Consider the following 19,038-nt stretch of genomic DNA (forward strand, 5'->3'; position numbering starts at 1 on the left):
ACAAGATTTATGACCATTAATAGTTGATAATGCAAAACCAAAACACTACGAGTCCATTATTTATTTATTACATTGAAAGGAAGTCTGGCATCAGTTCTGACCCTACTAAACTGCCGACGGTAATAAATGTGTGTACGTAGGTGGAAGGTCATAATAGTTGTAGGATTGAGAAAGAGCAGTGTCCTCTAGGTGTTCCTTAACCAGGAATTGTGTTAGACTTTCTACAATGAATTGCCCTCTTTTCTGGCTCTTCAGTGGTGGCTCGAGCAGCCATCCAGAAGACTAGAGCTGTCACCAAAGAGTAAAGAGGGAAGGACTGGAAAGCATTCGGTACAAAGCACCCCGCACACTTCATAGTTAGGAAACTTCCTTTTTTTGTGATTGTTGCCAGGGATTGGTCTGGAGGCCGTCTGGGTACTTCACAAAAGGAACGCCAAATATATGGTAGTCAGACCCGACTAGTCTTCAGTTCAGGTACAATGACAGCCTGGTGGTGGTTGTGAAACCAGCGGTAGGAACATTTCTCCAAAGTGAACTTGGGGTCGTTTATCAACGGGACAACACCAGGGCGCATGATGTTGGTGCCACTATGGGCATGGCTTAAACTTGCTACCATGCTCAACAGCCTCAACCATTAAAAATCAATTTTTCTCGTTGACACGCAGGAATAGCCTTAAGAAAGGCTATTCTTCTCCCAAAATTAAATGTCTTCTCGGTGCTGCCGTTCGGTATAAATCCCAGTTTTCATTGGTATGCAAATGAGTTCTCTCGCAGCACTGGGGGCGGTCCTCAGCACTCAAACAGCATTGGGGGCATCCCCAATCTTCTTCAGGAACAGCCTCTTCATGCGTCTTCTGCCAGCGCAAGCGGTCAAATTTCTAAGCCTCGGGCAGAGCACACAGCGCATGCCCGCGGCCACAAGAAAAATGGCTGTTTACACAGTAAGTAAAAGCCATTTTCTTAAGGCCTGTGGGCATGCGCAGTCAGCTCTGCCTTAGGCTCGAAGCCTAGAAGTTCGACTGCCCATGCCGGAAGAAGACGCGTGAAGAAGCCATTCCTGAAGAAGATGGAAGCGGCGCTGTAGAGTTCTCTCGCAGCATTGGGGACGCCTCCAGTGCTGCGAGAGAACTCATTTGCATACCTACAAAAAGCGGGATGTCTACGGAACGGCGGCGTGGAGAAGAATTCTAAAGGTAGGAGAAGAACAGCCTTTCTTAAGGCTATTCCTATGTGTCAATAAGAAAAAAGAAAATGTGTTTTAATGATAGAATCCCTTTCACTTCAATGATAGCTTGCCAAGGCATGCTAGTACATGCATTTCCGAAACTGGTGCTCACACTCAATGAATAAAATCAAGATCTGGAGTCCCATATAAAATACAGGAAAGGAGTCAAAGGAATTCTCATGAGTTCACTAACCGAGGCCAATTTGCAAAAATGAAAGTCAGTCTGGGCAACAACACTGGGAAACAGATCTAGATTTATTAACTATCTGAAATATTGAAAAAAACCTTATGTATTTCCTCTACAATTGATTATATATTTGGTTTACAATTGATCTAAAAATTTCCACTACAACATACATAACATTGGTCATAGAGCTGCCTGGCTGACCGGTCACCAATACAATCTAGGTTTAAAGAGAGTATCGTCATATTTTCGTGTAGATGACCTGTTAATGCAAGGAATGGAGGAAGACCATGAGCCAAACCTGGTCATACTCGAAAGCAGGATTTGGGTGAGGGTTCAACAGAAAAAAAGCTAACAAATTAGACAAGTGTGATTTGTTCCCACAAGAAATGGACTATTTGTCTCCTGTAGGTTCCGATTTATACCTGGATCCTATGAGCAGGTGATCTATGTAAATAACTAAAGTGCCTATTGAGACACATAAAAAACCTGCAGAACTAGTTACATTCTTTAGTGGTATTCCTATACTGAATTGCTATAATACTATAGTATATACAGCAACATATTAAAAGGTCTTCCCTTCGAAACACTGGAGATTGAAAGCAGCATCCAAAAATCTTCTTAGTTCTACATGATGGGTGTTTTTATTTCCTGTGGCAGGGGCAGCTGCCGGGTCACGACCAACATACCTAGAAAAAGAGATTAGATTAAGATCAAAGAATAAAAGGTATTTTACAATTGAAATGAGTCTCATAATACATTTCATAAAAAGGACCAATGCACCCCGAACTCTCGAGGTCAAAGGTAAGTTATCCTTTTAAAGGGGTTATCCATGATGTACATTAAAACGAATAAAAATATCAATCTGTGTCATGGTCAAAGGTAGGGCTGCAAGGTTACCCGTGACCATGTAACATTGTGGTCATAGAATATTAGGATTGCGTATGTTCCGCTACCGGTTGAACCTAATGCACTTTTGCAGAGTTTGGATTTCTGCTGTCTATTATGGCACTACAACCACGTTATAATCAGGGGGATGGAGAAGCAAAGATGGCAGAGATACACTATGGGATTTTATTATTTCGTGAAATAGTCCATGCAAACCAAAAAAAAACAAACCATAGGATTATAGTTACCAAATCGGTCTAGTATGGTTCAAAATGGTGAGGAAGCGAGGTTGGATGTAGTCATAATAACCCATATTCTTATGTTCTTCCTGACACCACACCAATTCTGCCTGGTGATACTTCTCAACTTCTTCTTTCACCAAGTCAAAAGGAAAGGGAGCGATCTGCAATAAAAGAAAAAAGTAGGACAAACTGCTTAAAGGGATTCTATAATTAAAATCCCATTTTCTTCGATAACACGTAGGAATAGCCTTAAGAAAGGCTATTCTTCTCCTACCTTTAGAGGTCTTCTCCGCGCCACCGTTCGGTAGAAATCCCTTTTTTTTTTTTGTTGGTATGCAAATGAGTTCTCTCGCAGCACTGGGGGCGGGCCCCAGCGCTCAAACAGTACTGGGGAGTCACCAACACTGCGAGAGAAATCTCCAGCGCTGCCTCCATCTTCTTCAGGTAGGCCTCTCTCCGAGTTGTCTTCCAGAGCTGGATTCAAACTTCTATGCATGCGCAATCGGCTCTGCCATCGGGACTCGGGCACAGCCGACTGCACTTGCGTGCAGCCATTTTTTAGTGGCCGCTTACCCCAGCTTACTGTGTAAGCGGCCACAAGAAAATGGGCGCTTACACCAGGTGGACATGCGTAGTCGGCAGACATTAGTAGACATTCGGGTAAGTGTATGTTGCATTTTGTTTGTTACATTTGGAAGAGTTACCACCAAGATGCGCTAGGTGAAGACAACGAGCTAGCGAAAGCATCATGACGCTTTGTGCATTAATTTGCAGGAAACCTTGGGTTCTGGCATTGATGCCTTAACATCTACTATGGCCAAATACACCCTTTTGTGGTGACAGCATGGCTTAATGGCCATGGCCTCCAATTTCACCAGATCTCAATCATAGGGAGTAGAGATGAGCGAGTAGTATTCGATGGAATACCTCGCTCCCATAGGAATGCGTGTAAGCGACCGAACACCAAGGGAGTAAGCGCATCAAATATTTACTGCGCTTAACCCCTTGGTGTCCGGCCGCTTACACACATTCCTATGGGAGCGAGGTATTCCATCGAATACTACGCGCTCATCTCTACTCCCTATGTTACAGCCAGACCTATGATGCCAATAGGCACGTTACCCATCTTTATTTTTGGGACAAATATTTCATAGCCATGTACTTGTCTGACAGGCTAGCCATCTAATAAAAAAAAAAATTAAGTTTCTGATTCGAGTTTTCCTACTTTCTACCTAATAGGGGTCAATCCATCCCGTACATGATTGTATTAGCATGACAGGAAAAATATCCCATTCTGTTGTCACATGTAGCCTGATAATTCATTTTGTAACAAATCTTGCTGTCAAAATATTCTGTGCCAAACAGATTAAGGCTGAGAAATAGGTTACCTGCTCCAGCCTTGTGATTGCTGCTTGGCTTTCCAACTGTTTTTGATGTCTTTCCTTGACAAGCTCATAATAAACCTTCCCGGTGCAGAAAATGACCCGTCTCACATTCTGAGGATTCTGACAAGCCGCTCCACTTTCAGGAATCACACGGCGGAAGACGGTGCCTTGACATTAAATAATGAAACTAATGGTTAATGCTTTAGAATAAGCATCCGGATAGACACATTGGAAAGCAAAGTAAAAACAAGGATCACGTTCTACAACAAACAGAGCGTACCGTCTGCAGAATATAGACATTTAAGCTGATCTCGGTGGTAGGAGCATTCACATATAAGCATAATGCGGGATTCCCTGTCATCCGGTGTATACAGATGTGACGAGCACCGTGCTGTAGGGAGTCTACACGATAGGTGTAATGTGCCACTCATAGAAATAACATGGACTATGCAAATAGCACAGCACACCAATGGGTCCGCTGGTACTTGCTACAGGTCTATTGTTGTACATCATCATTCTAGAAGGTAAGGGGCAACTGCAATACACCTGTACAAACTGATCTGTTCACTAGGACCCCTGTCCACAACCACTTTAATTGAAGTTGTCACATTTATTGTGAAATTGAATTGTTCTGTGTTTCAGTCAATAGTATAAGGGAAAAGAAGCAGCATTGTAACATCTTTTATAAGTGAAAAATACCTTTACCACTGGTGGAGGTGCCAATCCTAAGAACATGAGGGTGTTTTATCCTGTTGTGAACACGGAAAGCAGGAGAACCCCTTAGACTTAGACACCCCTCCCCTTCACGTCAATGACAGCATGAGAAATTGCCCAAGTCCTGCATTCATTCCACTGAAATGAATAGGATGCATCTGTGTCCACCAGGGGTTCAGCTGAATTTAGCGTAGCAGTGTTCTCCGAGGTGGACTGCAAGGACAGATCATGTGTCCATAGAAGTCAATGGAGATTAGGAGGTGCCGAATAAGAAAAAAATGCAAAAACATGCCACTGCAGCAAGTTCTTGCTAATCCAAAGTCCTTTATACAGATCAACACGTCTTACAGATAGGGGTAGGGGATTCTATCACTGACCTAAGAAGGGATCTAGTACCTCAAAGCAAAATAACCATCACTGAAAAAAGTAAAGTGCCTAAAACCTCATTTTTATTAAAGTGAAAAGAATATATACACACTTTGTGCAACTACAACAGTGGTCACTTTTCACATGCTCTTGGGTCCATATGTCTGTAAGTTTATGTCTGGACAATGCATAGGACAATGGCGTTACGAAACTATGGGATGAAAATTATATCCGTTTCCCCTCTTTTCATTTGAGTGCCAGGCCTAACCCCAGTTAACCCCTGGTATTCACATCTACACTACCTGACATAGGAGTCACCTGTGCAGAGATTTTTCATGGGAGAGCAAAAAGTTAGGGCTAGTTGACACGGGGATTCCGCGTGTGCACATTACATTACATTGTGGCTGCACGGCATCCCGTCGCGGCTTTCCACTCCTGGATTAGGCCCACATAAATGGCCTAGTCCGGAGGGTGCTGTCACGACTGAATCAGGAGCAGAACCCGCCTGAAGAAATGGGCTTCCATCCTCTGGGACCCCACAGATTCTGGGAATGAAAGGTTTGTCATTGTGGCCAAGTAGTGCATCTCTTCTATTGTAGCCTGAAAGCTGCCAACCACCCAACAATGCAGGCAACGGCAGCATGGCCCCGGTCAAAAGAATGGGACTGTGCTGCAGTTCCTTATACATCTGGATGACAACAGCACTGAGCTATTAAAACTTCCCAGGAAACACCGCTCTAAACCAGCACCCCCTAACCCTTCATTCTCATAATGAGCGGACCCTCAGGGATAAGCCATCACTTTATGATATGAGGAACAATCCTTTAAACTTGAGTAAATCCAGACTTTTTTTTTTTTGTCTGCTTTTGCCACCTGGACGCTGAACCTATTCTATACTGGATTGTAGGTGTGTTTGAAGCCACAGCTTGAAGTTTGTAAAGCCATGTTAGGGTAAGTTCATACAGAGTTTTTTGGACCGGAACCTGAGGCGGAGGCCACCTCAGGTTCTGGTCCAAAACCTGGGTAGCCGCGACTGAAAGCCGGTGCATTGCACCAGTATCCAGCCGTGCACTCTGCTCTGGATTAGAGCCAATGAATGGGCCTAGTCCAGAGGAAGGAGTGTCTTCATCTTCGGGCCGAATCGTGAGGAGACTCGGCCTGAAGAATGAACATTTTGCTTCTTTTTTCCGGAAAAAACTCCTGAGCGGCTCCCATTAATTTCAATGTGTGAACTTAACCTTAAAGGTAGAAAGACTGATCAATCTCTCCAAGTTGGATGGGGGTTTCTGCAATGATTTTTGAATTCTCATATTTTATTTTATTTTTTTTATTTTATTTAATTTACAGAGGTTTTTGGTTTGGTTTTTTTTTTTTTTTTTACTAACCGGTTTTCATTTCTTCAAAATGTGATTTTGCCTCTGGATGCCTCAGCAAAGACTTTGGTGTAAAAATAATGAGCTACAAAAAAAAAATAATTATTGGTTATTCGGAAAACCACCAAGTACTCTCCGATATTTCATGCTCATACAATGTTAGTTACCGGCTTGCGAAAGGGCAGTAAAATTTGCCGTCTGAGGACATGAAAGTAGCTGGCAGGTGTTGAACAGTTCACCACAATCCAGTTGCAGTCGTATAGTTGGGTCACCTCGTAATCCTGTGTAAATTCCTAAAAAATGCAATAGCAAATACATAAACTGATTATATAAATTCATTAAAGTAAGTATTATCATTGATCATAAAAAATGCAGGTGCCCCAAGAGAATGTCAGACTGGTTAGAACTAATATGAGCGACACAGACAAGAGTCGTCACCTAGATTTCATTATACAATAAGCAGATTGATATCGGAAAATAATGCGCAAAACACAATGTTCCATAGCCCCAAATGTAATGAACTGCTGAACAGGTAGAATCAGAATCGGAGGTCATGGCGGCCTATATGGACTATAGCGCTGGACAAATCAACTTACAGGATAAGCGTCGCAGTCGTCATTGCTCATCTGCAGGAACCTTTCAGGTCTGGCTGAAGAATGCTCCGGCCCCTGGTAATAGCATTAAGTAGAAGAGTTTAAGAATGCTTGTCTCAGAATCACATTACTGATAGCGAGGGAAAAGGAGCCGCATTAAAGGCTTCTAGGAAGCAATTTATTCTGCGGCAATAGGAAATGTCCCTCAAGAAAGATGAACTAGCAGCTGGAAAGGGTAGCCAAGGTTATCATTAACAAATGAAACTCCGCTGTTATACCCAGCGCTGGGAAATACATGGGAGGATGGATAATAGGTGCTTAAATGACTAGAATGTATGGAGAGGTGAGGAAAGAACAGGAATGATAATGTATGCATTGGCTGGAGTGTTGTAACACACAGCAATACTTCAAGTCAGATATCGCTGCATCACATCCCCAAACACCACTCTATACCGGGCCCACATATCACTGACACCAGTCACAATGTGACCACCAAGACCAGTCAAGTCCTTGAGAGGTTTCACTCTATATTGTATATATCCGATTAGTTGTCGTGAATATACATCTGAGCCGGATAAACAGTAACTTCAGGCTCATGGATTATTTAGGAGTTTACCCTCCTGGGGCGCTTATTATTTATTAACGTCCCACTGTGTATATCAGTCAGCGACTGTGTGCGATGAACAGATGTGAGATCAGCAGCTCCTCACCATTCCTTCCATGCCATGAGGTAGTAACAGCACGATCCCATTGTGACGCACCCACTTGGCCTGTCCGGAGCTAATAAATTGGTCAATGATACACTGCGCTGTGTTGTGAAAGTCACCAAACTGAGCTTCCCACAATACCAAGGCGTTGGGACTCGCCATGGCAAAACCCAGCTCAAAACCTGAAACCAAAAAACACCTAAATTAAGATGACAGCATTGCAAAAATCAGCATATTAGAAACTCTAGCTATTTTTGGCTCAATGGATGTATGGTAAAGTGCTTTGATTAGCCAAGAGAAGAGGAAGCAGCCGCACGTTTTTATCACACCGGCTCTCCAGACATGTGTCAGACACATAGTATATCATGGATTATAAAATATATGACACCGAAGAGTGACAATATACGTTTGACCACCTCTCTGCTGCAAGCAATGGACATGATCATCATTTGTGGACCTTTAATGGCATTATAGTCAACTTCTGAGCCCAAATAGGCAAAACTTTATTATTTTGTGCACAGTCCAGTCCTATTAATGTGACCACCGCCTACTTTTGCTTCAACGTTAAATAACCAAATGGCAGAAGGCACGTGTCATCAGCCATCTGGGTGCACTCATCATTGTGGAAGGCACGATGGATCCAATACAAGTATACATCTATCCTTGTGGACCATGTTCACCCCTACATGTGAATTGTTTGTCTTCAGGATGATGGCATCTGCCAGCAGGACAATACGACATAAATACAATACTCATAAAGCTCGCAGTGTATGTGCGTGGTTCGAGGAGCACCAGGATGAGTTTACCGTATTCCCTTGGCCAGCAAATTCCCCGAACTTGAACCCAATCGAGAATCTGTGGGACCACCTCGATCGGGTTGTTCGCGTCATGGATGCTCAACCACGTAATCTATCACAGCTGGACACGGCACTGGAGTTGGCATGGCTCAACATACCAGTGACCATCATCACAACATCCCCTCTCTCCCTGCACGTCTCGCAGCGGTCCGCTCTGCCAAAGGTGGTTATTCTGGATTTTTACAGGTGGTCACATTACTGTGACTGGACTGTGAAGATAAACTATACAATTCCAACTTTTCTGCCATGGCTATGTAATGTCAGGTTTCCTCTGTTTATTTTAAGTGGATAGTTAACCCTTTAAAGGGGCATTTCTAAGCTTTGTAATCGATCACCTACCCTTCGGACAGGTCACCAATTAAATATCAGCAGTTGTCCAGTTGAGCGATCCAGCCAGGAGACTTGATCATATCACCATGTTTCTTGGTAACACAATCAAGAACTAAACTGTTACTGAGGACAAAAAGTACCGAAAGTCAGTGTGTACACTAAGCATTCGGTTACAATACACCAAGAGTTGTTCTAACTGCAGCCTGTGTGACTGGTACATAGGCATGGGCAGAACTACTAAGGAAGTAAACATAAAAAATAAAATAAAACCACGTAGTACATTCAGGCTTAAACCCGCCAGGCCATTAAGCGGTTAAAACGACATTATGAACATTCTATTTGTTAATGCTGTACCTTATAAATTGACTCATTTTAATTAGTTAAAAAAGTTCATTAGAATTAGTCAAATTATCAAAAATACAGCAATACATAAATTAGAACAATTATTGCATTAGGGTTTTATTAATGATGTGTTCTGCCACAATACGTGTGGGTTGGCATTGGCGCACATTAGATAAACTTCACTTTGCGCTTGCTGATAGTACGGCGGTATCTCGTATGTCATTAGTCCTAGGCGCTGTGCACACTGCAGGGAATGACAGGACGGCCGGGCTCCTTGTTATTCTGCACACACAGCCAGACAGATAGAAGCCACCACTAAGCTCTCAATGGCAGGTGTCATGTATCTGTCATTTCTACTATTACCAGGTCAAATCCCTCGGGGAAAGAGACCTGCAAAATTTGTGCATTTGCATTGAGATAGGAGGTTTTGTGAGCAAAAAAGGACTGACTTAATGTAATGTATAGGACACAACTAGCAGGAGGAAAATTATTGTTTAGGAGACCAAATCTAATAGGAGCTAATTCTGGAAAATCTAAAATGTAAATTGTATTTCAAACAACTACTGAGTTGTCAAACTAGGACATTGTCCAGAGGATTCACAGCGGCCATTCTCTTATTGGGCTATAGGACTGTACACTCAAATATGGCCGTGAAAAACCGCAATTTTTATGTCTGATTTGCATCAGTTTTGTTGCATTCGTTTTTCACTGATTTGCACGCAGACTGTAGTCCGATAAGACTTCATTAAAATTGTATTTTTTCTGCCTACCACGTAGGAATAGCCTTAAAAAAAGCTATTCTACCTTAAGAGGTCTTCTCTGCGCCACAGTTTGGTAGAAATCCCGGTTTTCATCGGTATGCAAATGAGTTCTCACAGCACTGGGGGCGTCCCCAATGCTGCAAGAGAACTCTCCAGTGCCGCCTTCATCTTGGTCTGTAACTGCCTCTCTTCGCGTCTTCTTCCGGAGCTGGGTTCAAATGTCTAGGCCTCGGGCAAAGCAGACTGCACTTGCCCGCTGGCCACAAGAAAATGGCTGCTTACACAGTAAGTGTAAATGGCCATTTTCTTGTGGCTGTCGGGCATGCGCAGTGACATGGGTGTTATGTCATGATGGAACACTAAAGGTCAGTGACATATTTTTTGGCGCCGATTTTGATGCTAAATCCAATAGAACTCTATTGGGAGGCTTTTTTTGGAGACTGATTTTGAGGCGGCTTCAGCATCAAAAAAATCTGTGTGCACTGACCCTTAGAAGAACCTTGAGGCAGGGAGTGGCACCGTTTATAACAGATAGCTCGCTTGGGTACTACGTGGTTGAATCTGGTTATCACCAAGAACTTGGTGGCTTGCAAAGGTTGAGAAACATTGGCATCAGCTACAATGGCTATCTTTAGCTTATAGTCGAAGATAAAAGCGAGGGAACCTAACGTATTTTCATTTTACATATTTAGATGCAGTCTAGACCGTTTTTTTTTTTTTTTTCTCTTTCTTTCTTTCTTTTTTATAGGTTTATAGGAAACACAAAATTTCATGAACTTTCCAGAGTGTACGAACTGAAATTTCCCCTGGCAGCTCTTAATCTGAGTCTAATTTTATCTTCCACGTTATGAGCCCATTTGTGGTGATTGGGAGATATGGCTGAGAAACTTGCAATATGACAGATTTGTTTCGGCTTTTCTGCACATATGTTGCTCTTCATTGAGGCACGGTGATGAATGTAAACATTTCACGGGGACCGTCCTGACTTTCAGTCTATTTTGCAAAGAAACTCAGTAGCTATTATGATACTTTGTTGCCCATTATGCAGTGTTCAGTATATTTATTGGAGGAACAATCTGTAATCTAGAATGATGATAACCATTCCAGATCAGTTTCTGAATGAATACCAGCAAATATTGGATGAGTAACAGAAAAATAGTCAGAACCTGTACCAATATCCATACTAATTTGATTTGCAGTCCTAGTTGTGCTTCCACTTCACCTCAGGTTCCCCGCTGGTCTCCACCTCAGGTTCCCCGCTGGAGATCAGGTTCCCCACTGGTCTCCACCTCAGGTTCCCAGCTGGAGATCAGGTTCCCCACTGGTCTCCACCTCAGGTTCCCCGCTGGAGATCAGGTTCCCCACTGGTCTCCACCTCAGGTTCCCCGCAGGTCTCCGCCTTCTGGTCCCTCCCAATACACAGACTGGTCACCAATGACAACAATAGTGGCCGGGATACGTTTATGGAGTATTGCTTCTATTATTTTTTTAATCCATCACGAGCCATTTAGAATTTTTTTTTTTTAACGTCTTGGAAGACTCTTTAAGAAGCATATTTAAAACCTATGTAAAAACTAAACTAAAGAAGACATTTTGGATGAAGACATACATGTCCAACATGGGTACAGCAATGACCGAAAATACATTTTTTAGTACACATTTTTGGATCACCTGGTTAGACTTACCCAGGACACCATATTCCGACAGAGAGCTGTTACACACAGTGTATGGAGCTTGTTCTGGCCACATATGATTCATTGGAACGCAGGTTCTACGATCAACGTCTTGATGATGTAAAACGTGATGACGATGACTTACCGGGAAGAAAACAAATACTTTACTAAACCTTATTGTCAACATAAGACCATACTAAAATTGCTCAAGATTGCTCATTAAGACTAGGGATGAACGAGTAGTATTCGATCAAATACCTCGCTGCCATAGGTATGCGTGTAAGCGGCCAAACACCAGGGGGTTAAACGCATCGAATATTCACCGCGCTTAAACCGTTGGTGTTCAGCTGCTTACACGCATTCCTATGGCAGCGAGGTATTCAATCGTATACTACTCGCTCATCTCCAAGACCAAAAATAGCCGGTCACTAAGGAGCTAATGAAATGTGCCATCATCTCCAGTAAAGGCAAATCCAAAATGAATAGGGTTTTTGTATGGACTCATTTTTTGCATGGAATAACTGCTATTCGCTAAATAAACTCGGCTCCCTTCAGTGTCATTTTGTTTTCGCGAGCCCGGAGCGTGGCCTTCATTGAGATTTATGTCTGGCATGGAAATTACAAATTGGTGCGGAGGAAAAGTTGGGGCGAAAAGAAAGTTGGTTAGGGGACTGACTGCAAAGTGGTGGGAAGAGGCGAAAGCATGACAAATATATCTATATAATAATATTCTGTAGAAACTAATGTAAGAGATCATAAAGAAAAGATTCATTGCATAAATGAAGCCTTCGATGAGATAGGTAAAGCACAGCAGACAATTTCGTTATATTACCCAAATATTTATGGCTAATTCTATCCTCTTTTTCTGCAGATTCATCTTGTTGGTTTTTACAAGATAGTTGCAGCTATTATGTCTTAGAAAATGATAAAGACTACTAATTATATTTGTGTACACTGTATAAATCACTAGATAGGAGTATGTATGGGGTTACACAAAAAGATTGGTGAAATTTTGTGATCCGGCCATTTTGGCGTACAATAGCATTAGGGTTTGGTTAGCTTATTAGCATTAGGTATTATTTTTAAGTCAGACATTGGGGAGCCAAAAAGACTGATGAGAGGTCAATAATTTAGGCTTTAAAGAAGCCCCCCAGTGTTTTGCTTATGTACATTGGGGTAACTCAATGCACCATTTATCATTGATCCTACATAAAGAGGAGCGAACAGTAACATATTTGATATCTGTTTCAAATAGCCCCTCAATATTCGACTATTCGAACGAATATCGAACCCCATTATAGTCTATGGGGGAAATGCTCATTTCAGGGGATCCCACTCTTCGACGCAGGAGTCACCAAGTCCACTATGACACCCCAGGAAATGAAGCCAACACCCTGGAATGTAACTGGGACAGCAGGGGAAGCATGTCTGGGGGCATCTAACATGCCCAAGTCACTGTATTACGTCGGGATCCCTGTCAATTTGTGATATGCGGGAGATGACTTTTTCCCATAGGAATGCATTGATCAGCGTTGATTGGCCGAATGCCATACAGAGGACAGCATTCGGCCAATCAACACTGGTTCTGCCGGAGGCTCATCTGTGAGGAGGCGGAGCCTAATATCGAACCGGAATGGAGACTGCCGTGGACCGATCTTAGATTCCGCCTCCTCTGGCAGAACCAACGTTGATTGGCCGAATGCTGTACTCTGTATGGCATTCGGCCAATCAACGCTGGCCAATGCATTCCTATGGGAAAAAGTCAGCTCCCGCATATATTGCAAGCTGACAGGGACCCCGACCAGATGGAGCCCCAAAGAGCTGAGTGAGTAACATTCCCACCTAAATAAAGGTAATCTCTAGCTAACCCTGCCTGTACATCTATCCCTGTCTCACAGTCACATAGTTCACAGTCTCATATGAACCGGATATTAAATCCACTATTCGTATAAATTGGAGGTCACCTGATTTAGCCAGCCAATTACTTTTTACGATTTTTTTTTTTTTTTTTTTTTTGATGCCTCCGTTGTCATAGTTCCTGTTCCACTTCCCCTGCACAGTTATTGGTGCAAAAAAAGCACCAGGGAAGGTGGGAGGGGATACAAATTTTTAGTGCGTTTGCCTCGTGGTATTCCATTGGAATCGAATACCTCAAATGGCCTGATATTCGATTGAATATCTATTCGATCGAACAGTGTTCGCTCATCTCTAATCCTACACAGTCCAGACATATCAATGTGACTACCGCCTACTGTTAAATAACCAATCGCAGAAGGCACGTGTCATCAGCCATCTGGGTGCACTCATCATTGTGGAAGGCACGATGGATCAAAACAAGTATGCATCTATCCTTGCGGACCATGTTCACCCCTACATGCGAATTGTTTTTCCTGAGGATGATGGCATCTACCAGCAGGACAATCGAGAATCTGTGGGACCACCTCGATCGGATTGTTCGTGCCATGGATGCTCAACCACATAACCTAGCGCAGCTGGCGACGGCACTGGAGTCAGCATGGCTCAACATCACCACAACATTCCCTCTCTTCCTTCATGTCTCGCAGCGGTCTGCTCTGCCAAAGGTGGTTATTCTGGATTTTGACGGGTGGTCACATTAATGCAACTGGACTGTGTGATTTCCTTCTTTTCCTCTGATGCAACTGAAATATCCCATTATAACCATCTCTTGCCAGAAACAAAGGGACCAATTTCTCAACGCACCACACTCCCTCGGAGTCCTCGCTGGTAGAGATGAGTGAGTACTGTTCGGATCAGCCGATCCGAACAGCATGCTCGCATAGAAATGAATGGACGTAGCCAGCACGCGGGGGGTTAAGCGGCCGGTCGCCGTCAAAGAAAAGTACCAGGTGCATCCATTCATTTCTATGGAGCGTGCGGTTCGGATCAGCTGATCCAAATAGTACTTGCTCATCTCAACTCGCTGGTAATACATGTTAGATTTCGGATGACCATGAACGACCCTCTACCATCAAGTTACCAACTAAACTGATTAATCAGGTGTTAAATTAAAGAAATTCTACCAATTCACCAAGTATATTCAACTGCTACCACCATGTTACAGAGCACATTACAGTGATAAGCATGTTCATTTTGTAGATTTAAAGAAAAAGAACTTTGAAATCTTAAACAAATGCAACGGTTGGTGCACTGGGGGCGGTCCTTCAGATCCATGTTCTCACCAATCAGATCCCTACCATCCCCTGCTGTCTTCACTTTATGCAGAATAATCTTCCCACTTCTAGAAATTGCATAATCACTTTTTTTTTGCAAATATTTCCATACCCTTTACAAGTGATCCATTTTTTTATGTTTGTAAAATAAATCCTATTATAATATCTGGTGACATAAGCGACACTTGCTAGGTGCCTCGTCTTCGCCGTTAGCAATCCGTCTAGTGAATGAAATATAGCGGATCCCTTGTACAGGAGAGGCTAGCATTTCATTAAGCAGCAGTCCAATATTCCTAGCATATTGCATGGCCTTTTCAAGTGCCTGGTAGGGATAGATTTCCGCTCCACCTCCTTGCCGCGGAGCTTGGAGGGTTCATTAATCAGCATTAGAATGGGCGGCAGAGGCACATTATGAAAACAGAGATGACTGAAGCAATTACTGTAATCCATTAACTCCCTGAGTAATGAGTGAGGCTAACTGACTGAATCACACCAATATGTTCAGCTCCGCGAGCGCCCAGGCAAAATGGACTATTACACTGATAATACCTATTATGTGTATTACTTGCTCTGTAGCTGCCAGTGTCAAACAGAGTGAAAGCGATGCCCCCTCCCCGGCTGTAATGTGTGTCAGGGACAAATTGCCCTCTCAAACACGTGTGGATCGCCGGTATCATTAAAGGCAGGTGGGCTGGTACAGGGTTAAGTAAATTTCAGTCTGAGTGCCATAGATCAGACATAAACCTGATGGACTTGTCATTCAGAACATCAACGGAACGAAAATAGAGTGGTAAAATGTGCAACGCCATCCAGGGCTTAGAGTGGGTCTAAAGTGGAGCCCTGTGGGTTGGGAAGATACTGTAGGGGACGCTTATCGCTAGGCAGAAAGCATGTGTGAAAAATGAACGACCTCCAAAGTTTTTACTGTGACTGAAATCATTCTACGACTCTCTGAAGAATGAACAGCAAGGAACAATTATTTCCAAGCAACATGTCCTCCAGCCCATTAGTTCAGGATGGCTCGATGAATCACAATGTGTTGCCAGGACGTGGTCTAAAAGCAAACTGTACATACTGTCAGGGTCTGGGGTTGCTAGGTGGGGTGGCATAGACACAAGTCCAGTTTCTTTTAGTCCAAAACAAAGGTAGAGTTTAATGTTCACTCAAAAAGGTAGTGCAGCAACAAAAGGAAGCAATACAAAAATAAATACCTGCCCGGCTAGGCTCTAACTAAACATAGAATAGGTTACCTCACCTAGAATAACAGAAATCCAAAAAGCCAGTAGAATCATTCAGGACACAGCTCCAAAAATATATGACCTCTCTGTCAGCTCTCCAGCCAAGCTCTGCCAAAGTGTTGCTGCTGGAGCTGGCTTCTTAAGCCTCCTTGACGAGGAGACTCTCTGCAGCTGAGTCAGAACATCCCCAAAGTGTGGACTAGACTGGAGGGGGTGGAATGACAGGTCCCACTACCAACCTACCTGTCATTCCTAAAAATCCAGCCCAGTACTGAGCATTTACCAAAATGCTCAGCAGACAAACATTCCTGGAGTTCTCATCTCACCCACATGAGTAGTCTGGGTGAGATGTACACCCCCTCCATTACTTGACCAGCCATCGGCTTACAATAGATATAAAATAAGGCTGTAAAACTTCTACCATACTCAAGAATATGGCAGGACTCATGCTCAGGAGCTAACCCTTATTTCTAGCATTTAATAAAAACAGTTATTCCTAGAAGACTATCCTATTTAGAAACCTGAAGACACATATAACATCCTAACTTATTTGCTTGCAGGCAACATTGAACGTAATCCATACCTTTAAATTACGTGACAAGTGCTCCGAGGGCAGTCCCATTCCCCACAAGTGCTTCAAGTCCCCCTCAAACTCTACATGACATTTTGCATATCCTAACTGAAATTCACACAGACGTGGTTCATTGTTGCCACAGATATCAATATTTTCCCAAAAAACTACTGCTCACAGCAGAGAAAAGAACTGTGTATGTGCCAACCTGGGGATGAACGCAGCCTGGGGAAGAAAATTGGGATACCAGTTATCTTAGAGTAGAAGGCATTGGGTAGGATGCATGATGGAGACCCAGAGCGCTTGCTGATATTTTGACTGCCTTCCAGGCGCTCACCACTTACTTTACATAGCAGATTAAAGGGATTTAACCATTAAAATCAAATTTTCTCTCGTTGACATGTAGGAATAGCCTAAGAAAGGCTATTCTACTAACTTTAGATGTCTTCTCCGCCCCGCCGTTAGGTAGAAATCCTGGTTTTCGTCGGTATGCAAATGAGTTCTCTCGGAGCACTGGGGGCAAGCTCCACTGCTGCAAGAGAAATCTCCAGCGCTGCCTCCATCTTCTTCAGGAACTTCCTCTTCATGTGACTTCTGGCGCTGGGGGTCAAACTTCTAGGCCTCAGGCAGAGCTGACTGCGCATGCCCGCCAGCCACAAGAGAAATGGCCGCTTACACAGTAAGCGGCCATTTTCTTGTTGCTTGTGGAGGCGGTGGAAGATGGAGGCAGCGCTGGAGAGTTATCTCGCAGCATTGGGGATGCCACCAGTGTTTGAGTGCTGGGGACCGCCCCCAGTGCTGCAAGAGAACTAATTTGCATACCAACGAAAACCAGGATTTCTACTGAACGGTGGCGCGGAGAAGTCATCTAAACGTAGGAGAAGAATAGTCTTTAAGGCTATTCCTACATGTTAGTCACAAAAAATTGCGTTTTAATGATAGGATCCCTTTAAGGTATCACAAAATGACTATTCGTTGCAAACACAATGACAAATATTGCTATACTGTATGAATAACCATTGCTAGTTATTGGACCCTTCTATTTCACACAACTGCTATATATTTGCTCTAAGAGGGAAATAAATGCAAGGAAATAAAATGATTTAGCTGAAGTACCTAAAAGTCCCCCTCTCCACATCTTGGCCACTTAGTCGGACGTGAATGCCTTCTTTTAGCAAAGAACCAAACGCCATGTATTCCGCTAACGCCCAGTCTACGAGATGATTCTTTGTCATTTCCAATCTTCCCTTCAAGATTCTGGAGAGTCCTAAAAGACAAGATTAAATTACTGTCTACTGAACAAATATTCTAATAAGGAAAAAAAACAAAAAAAAAAGTCCTAGACAAAAGTTAGACTATATGCATTATACATACAGACTGTACTGAGCCAAAGGATACAAACAAAGTACAGAAGGAAAACTAATGTCAAATGTTAAAGAAGTTACCGAAAACAAACGCTGATCACCTATCCACAGAATGCGAGACACATGTAGGACTTTGTATGAGACGTATAAAGTCCTTTCTTAATTTTTCTCATTCCGTTTGATTCCATTCCTTTCTTTGGATTTAAGAAGAAAAAAAAAAAACCTGTAGCGAAAACTCAACGTGTCCTTCAGCTAAAAGGATTGCGCTTTGACACAAAAAGTTATGTTCACTATGCTGGATTAGAAGCATTTTAGTGGTGGTAGACTCCCTTTAATAAAGGAACAATATACACATTATAGCAGTATACCGCGGTAGAGCCTAATAGTCTCCACACAGAGATGTCACACTGTAGCTACTCCCCATTATATCCTCTGCTCAATACACCCCCTAAGGGTAAGTTTTGGTAGCGGATTTTGATGTGGAATCCGCTTTAAAATCCTCTGCCAAAACCGGCTCCCGTTGACTTCAATGGGAGCCGCTCTCTTTTTTCTGCTAGCTAGTAGAAAAAAGAAGCAACATGACTAGAGATGAGCGAGTACTAATCGAAACTCCTGTTTCGAATAGCACGCCCCCATAGGAATTAATGGACGTAGCCAGGGAGTTAAGCGGTCGGCCGCCGGCAAAGTCTGCTTGTCGGTTGCTTCCATTCATTCCTATAGGTGCGTGCTAGTCGAAACGGCAGTTTCATCTCTAGACATGACTTATTATTGCCGCGGATTGCATGGCTCAATCCGCCGTGGCCTGACACTCCCCTCCTCACTAGGCCCATTCACTTGGACCTAAGCCGGAGTGGAATGCCGCTGCACTGCAAATTCCACCGTGTGAAGATTCCCTAAGGCTGAGTTCACACGTAGTCTTTTGGTCAGGATTTTTAGGCTGAATCCACCTCAAAATGCTGACCAAAAAAAGGCTCCCACTGAAATCAATGGGAGCCGGTCAGTTCTTCTTCCGGGAGCAGTTTGTTCCAGCTCCC

General features: G+C 43.2%; 1 protein-coding gene across 1 annotated transcript in view; it reads right to left on the bottom strand.

Annotated features, from left to right (window-relative positions):
• Positions 1 to 1,764: 1,764 nt before the first annotated feature.
• Positions 1,765 to 19,038, bottom strand: part of OGDHL (oxoglutarate dehydrogenase L) — a 42,321-nt gene continuing 25,047 nt past the window's right edge. Inside the window, exons 14-22 of the mRNA XM_075258312.1 lie at positions 17,757 to 17,907; positions 11,653 to 11,780; positions 7,681 to 7,859; positions 6,974 to 7,045; positions 6,545 to 6,670; positions 6,390 to 6,462; positions 3,928 to 4,091; positions 2,546 to 2,700; positions 1,765 to 2,098 (exon numbers count right to left, since the gene is read on the bottom strand). Of these exons, the coding sequence (XP_075114413.1) occupies positions 1,975 to 2,098; positions 2,546 to 2,700; positions 3,928 to 4,091; positions 6,390 to 6,462; positions 6,545 to 6,670; positions 6,974 to 7,045; positions 7,681 to 7,859; positions 11,653 to 11,780; positions 17,757 to 17,907 (1,172 nt within the window). The 3' untranslated portion in view covers positions 1,765 to 1,974. The remainder of the gene's footprint in view (positions 2,099 to 2,545; positions 2,701 to 3,927; positions 4,092 to 6,389; positions 6,463 to 6,544; positions 6,671 to 6,973; positions 7,046 to 7,680; positions 7,860 to 11,652; positions 11,781 to 17,756; positions 17,908 to 19,038) is intronic.

This window comes from Leptodactylus fuscus, chromosome 10 (assembly GCF_031893055.1).
Source record: "Leptodactylus fuscus isolate aLepFus1 chromosome 10, aLepFus1.hap2, whole genome shotgun sequence".
Taxonomy (NCBI): Eukaryota; Metazoa; Chordata; class Amphibia; order Anura; family Leptodactylidae; genus Leptodactylus; species Leptodactylus fuscus.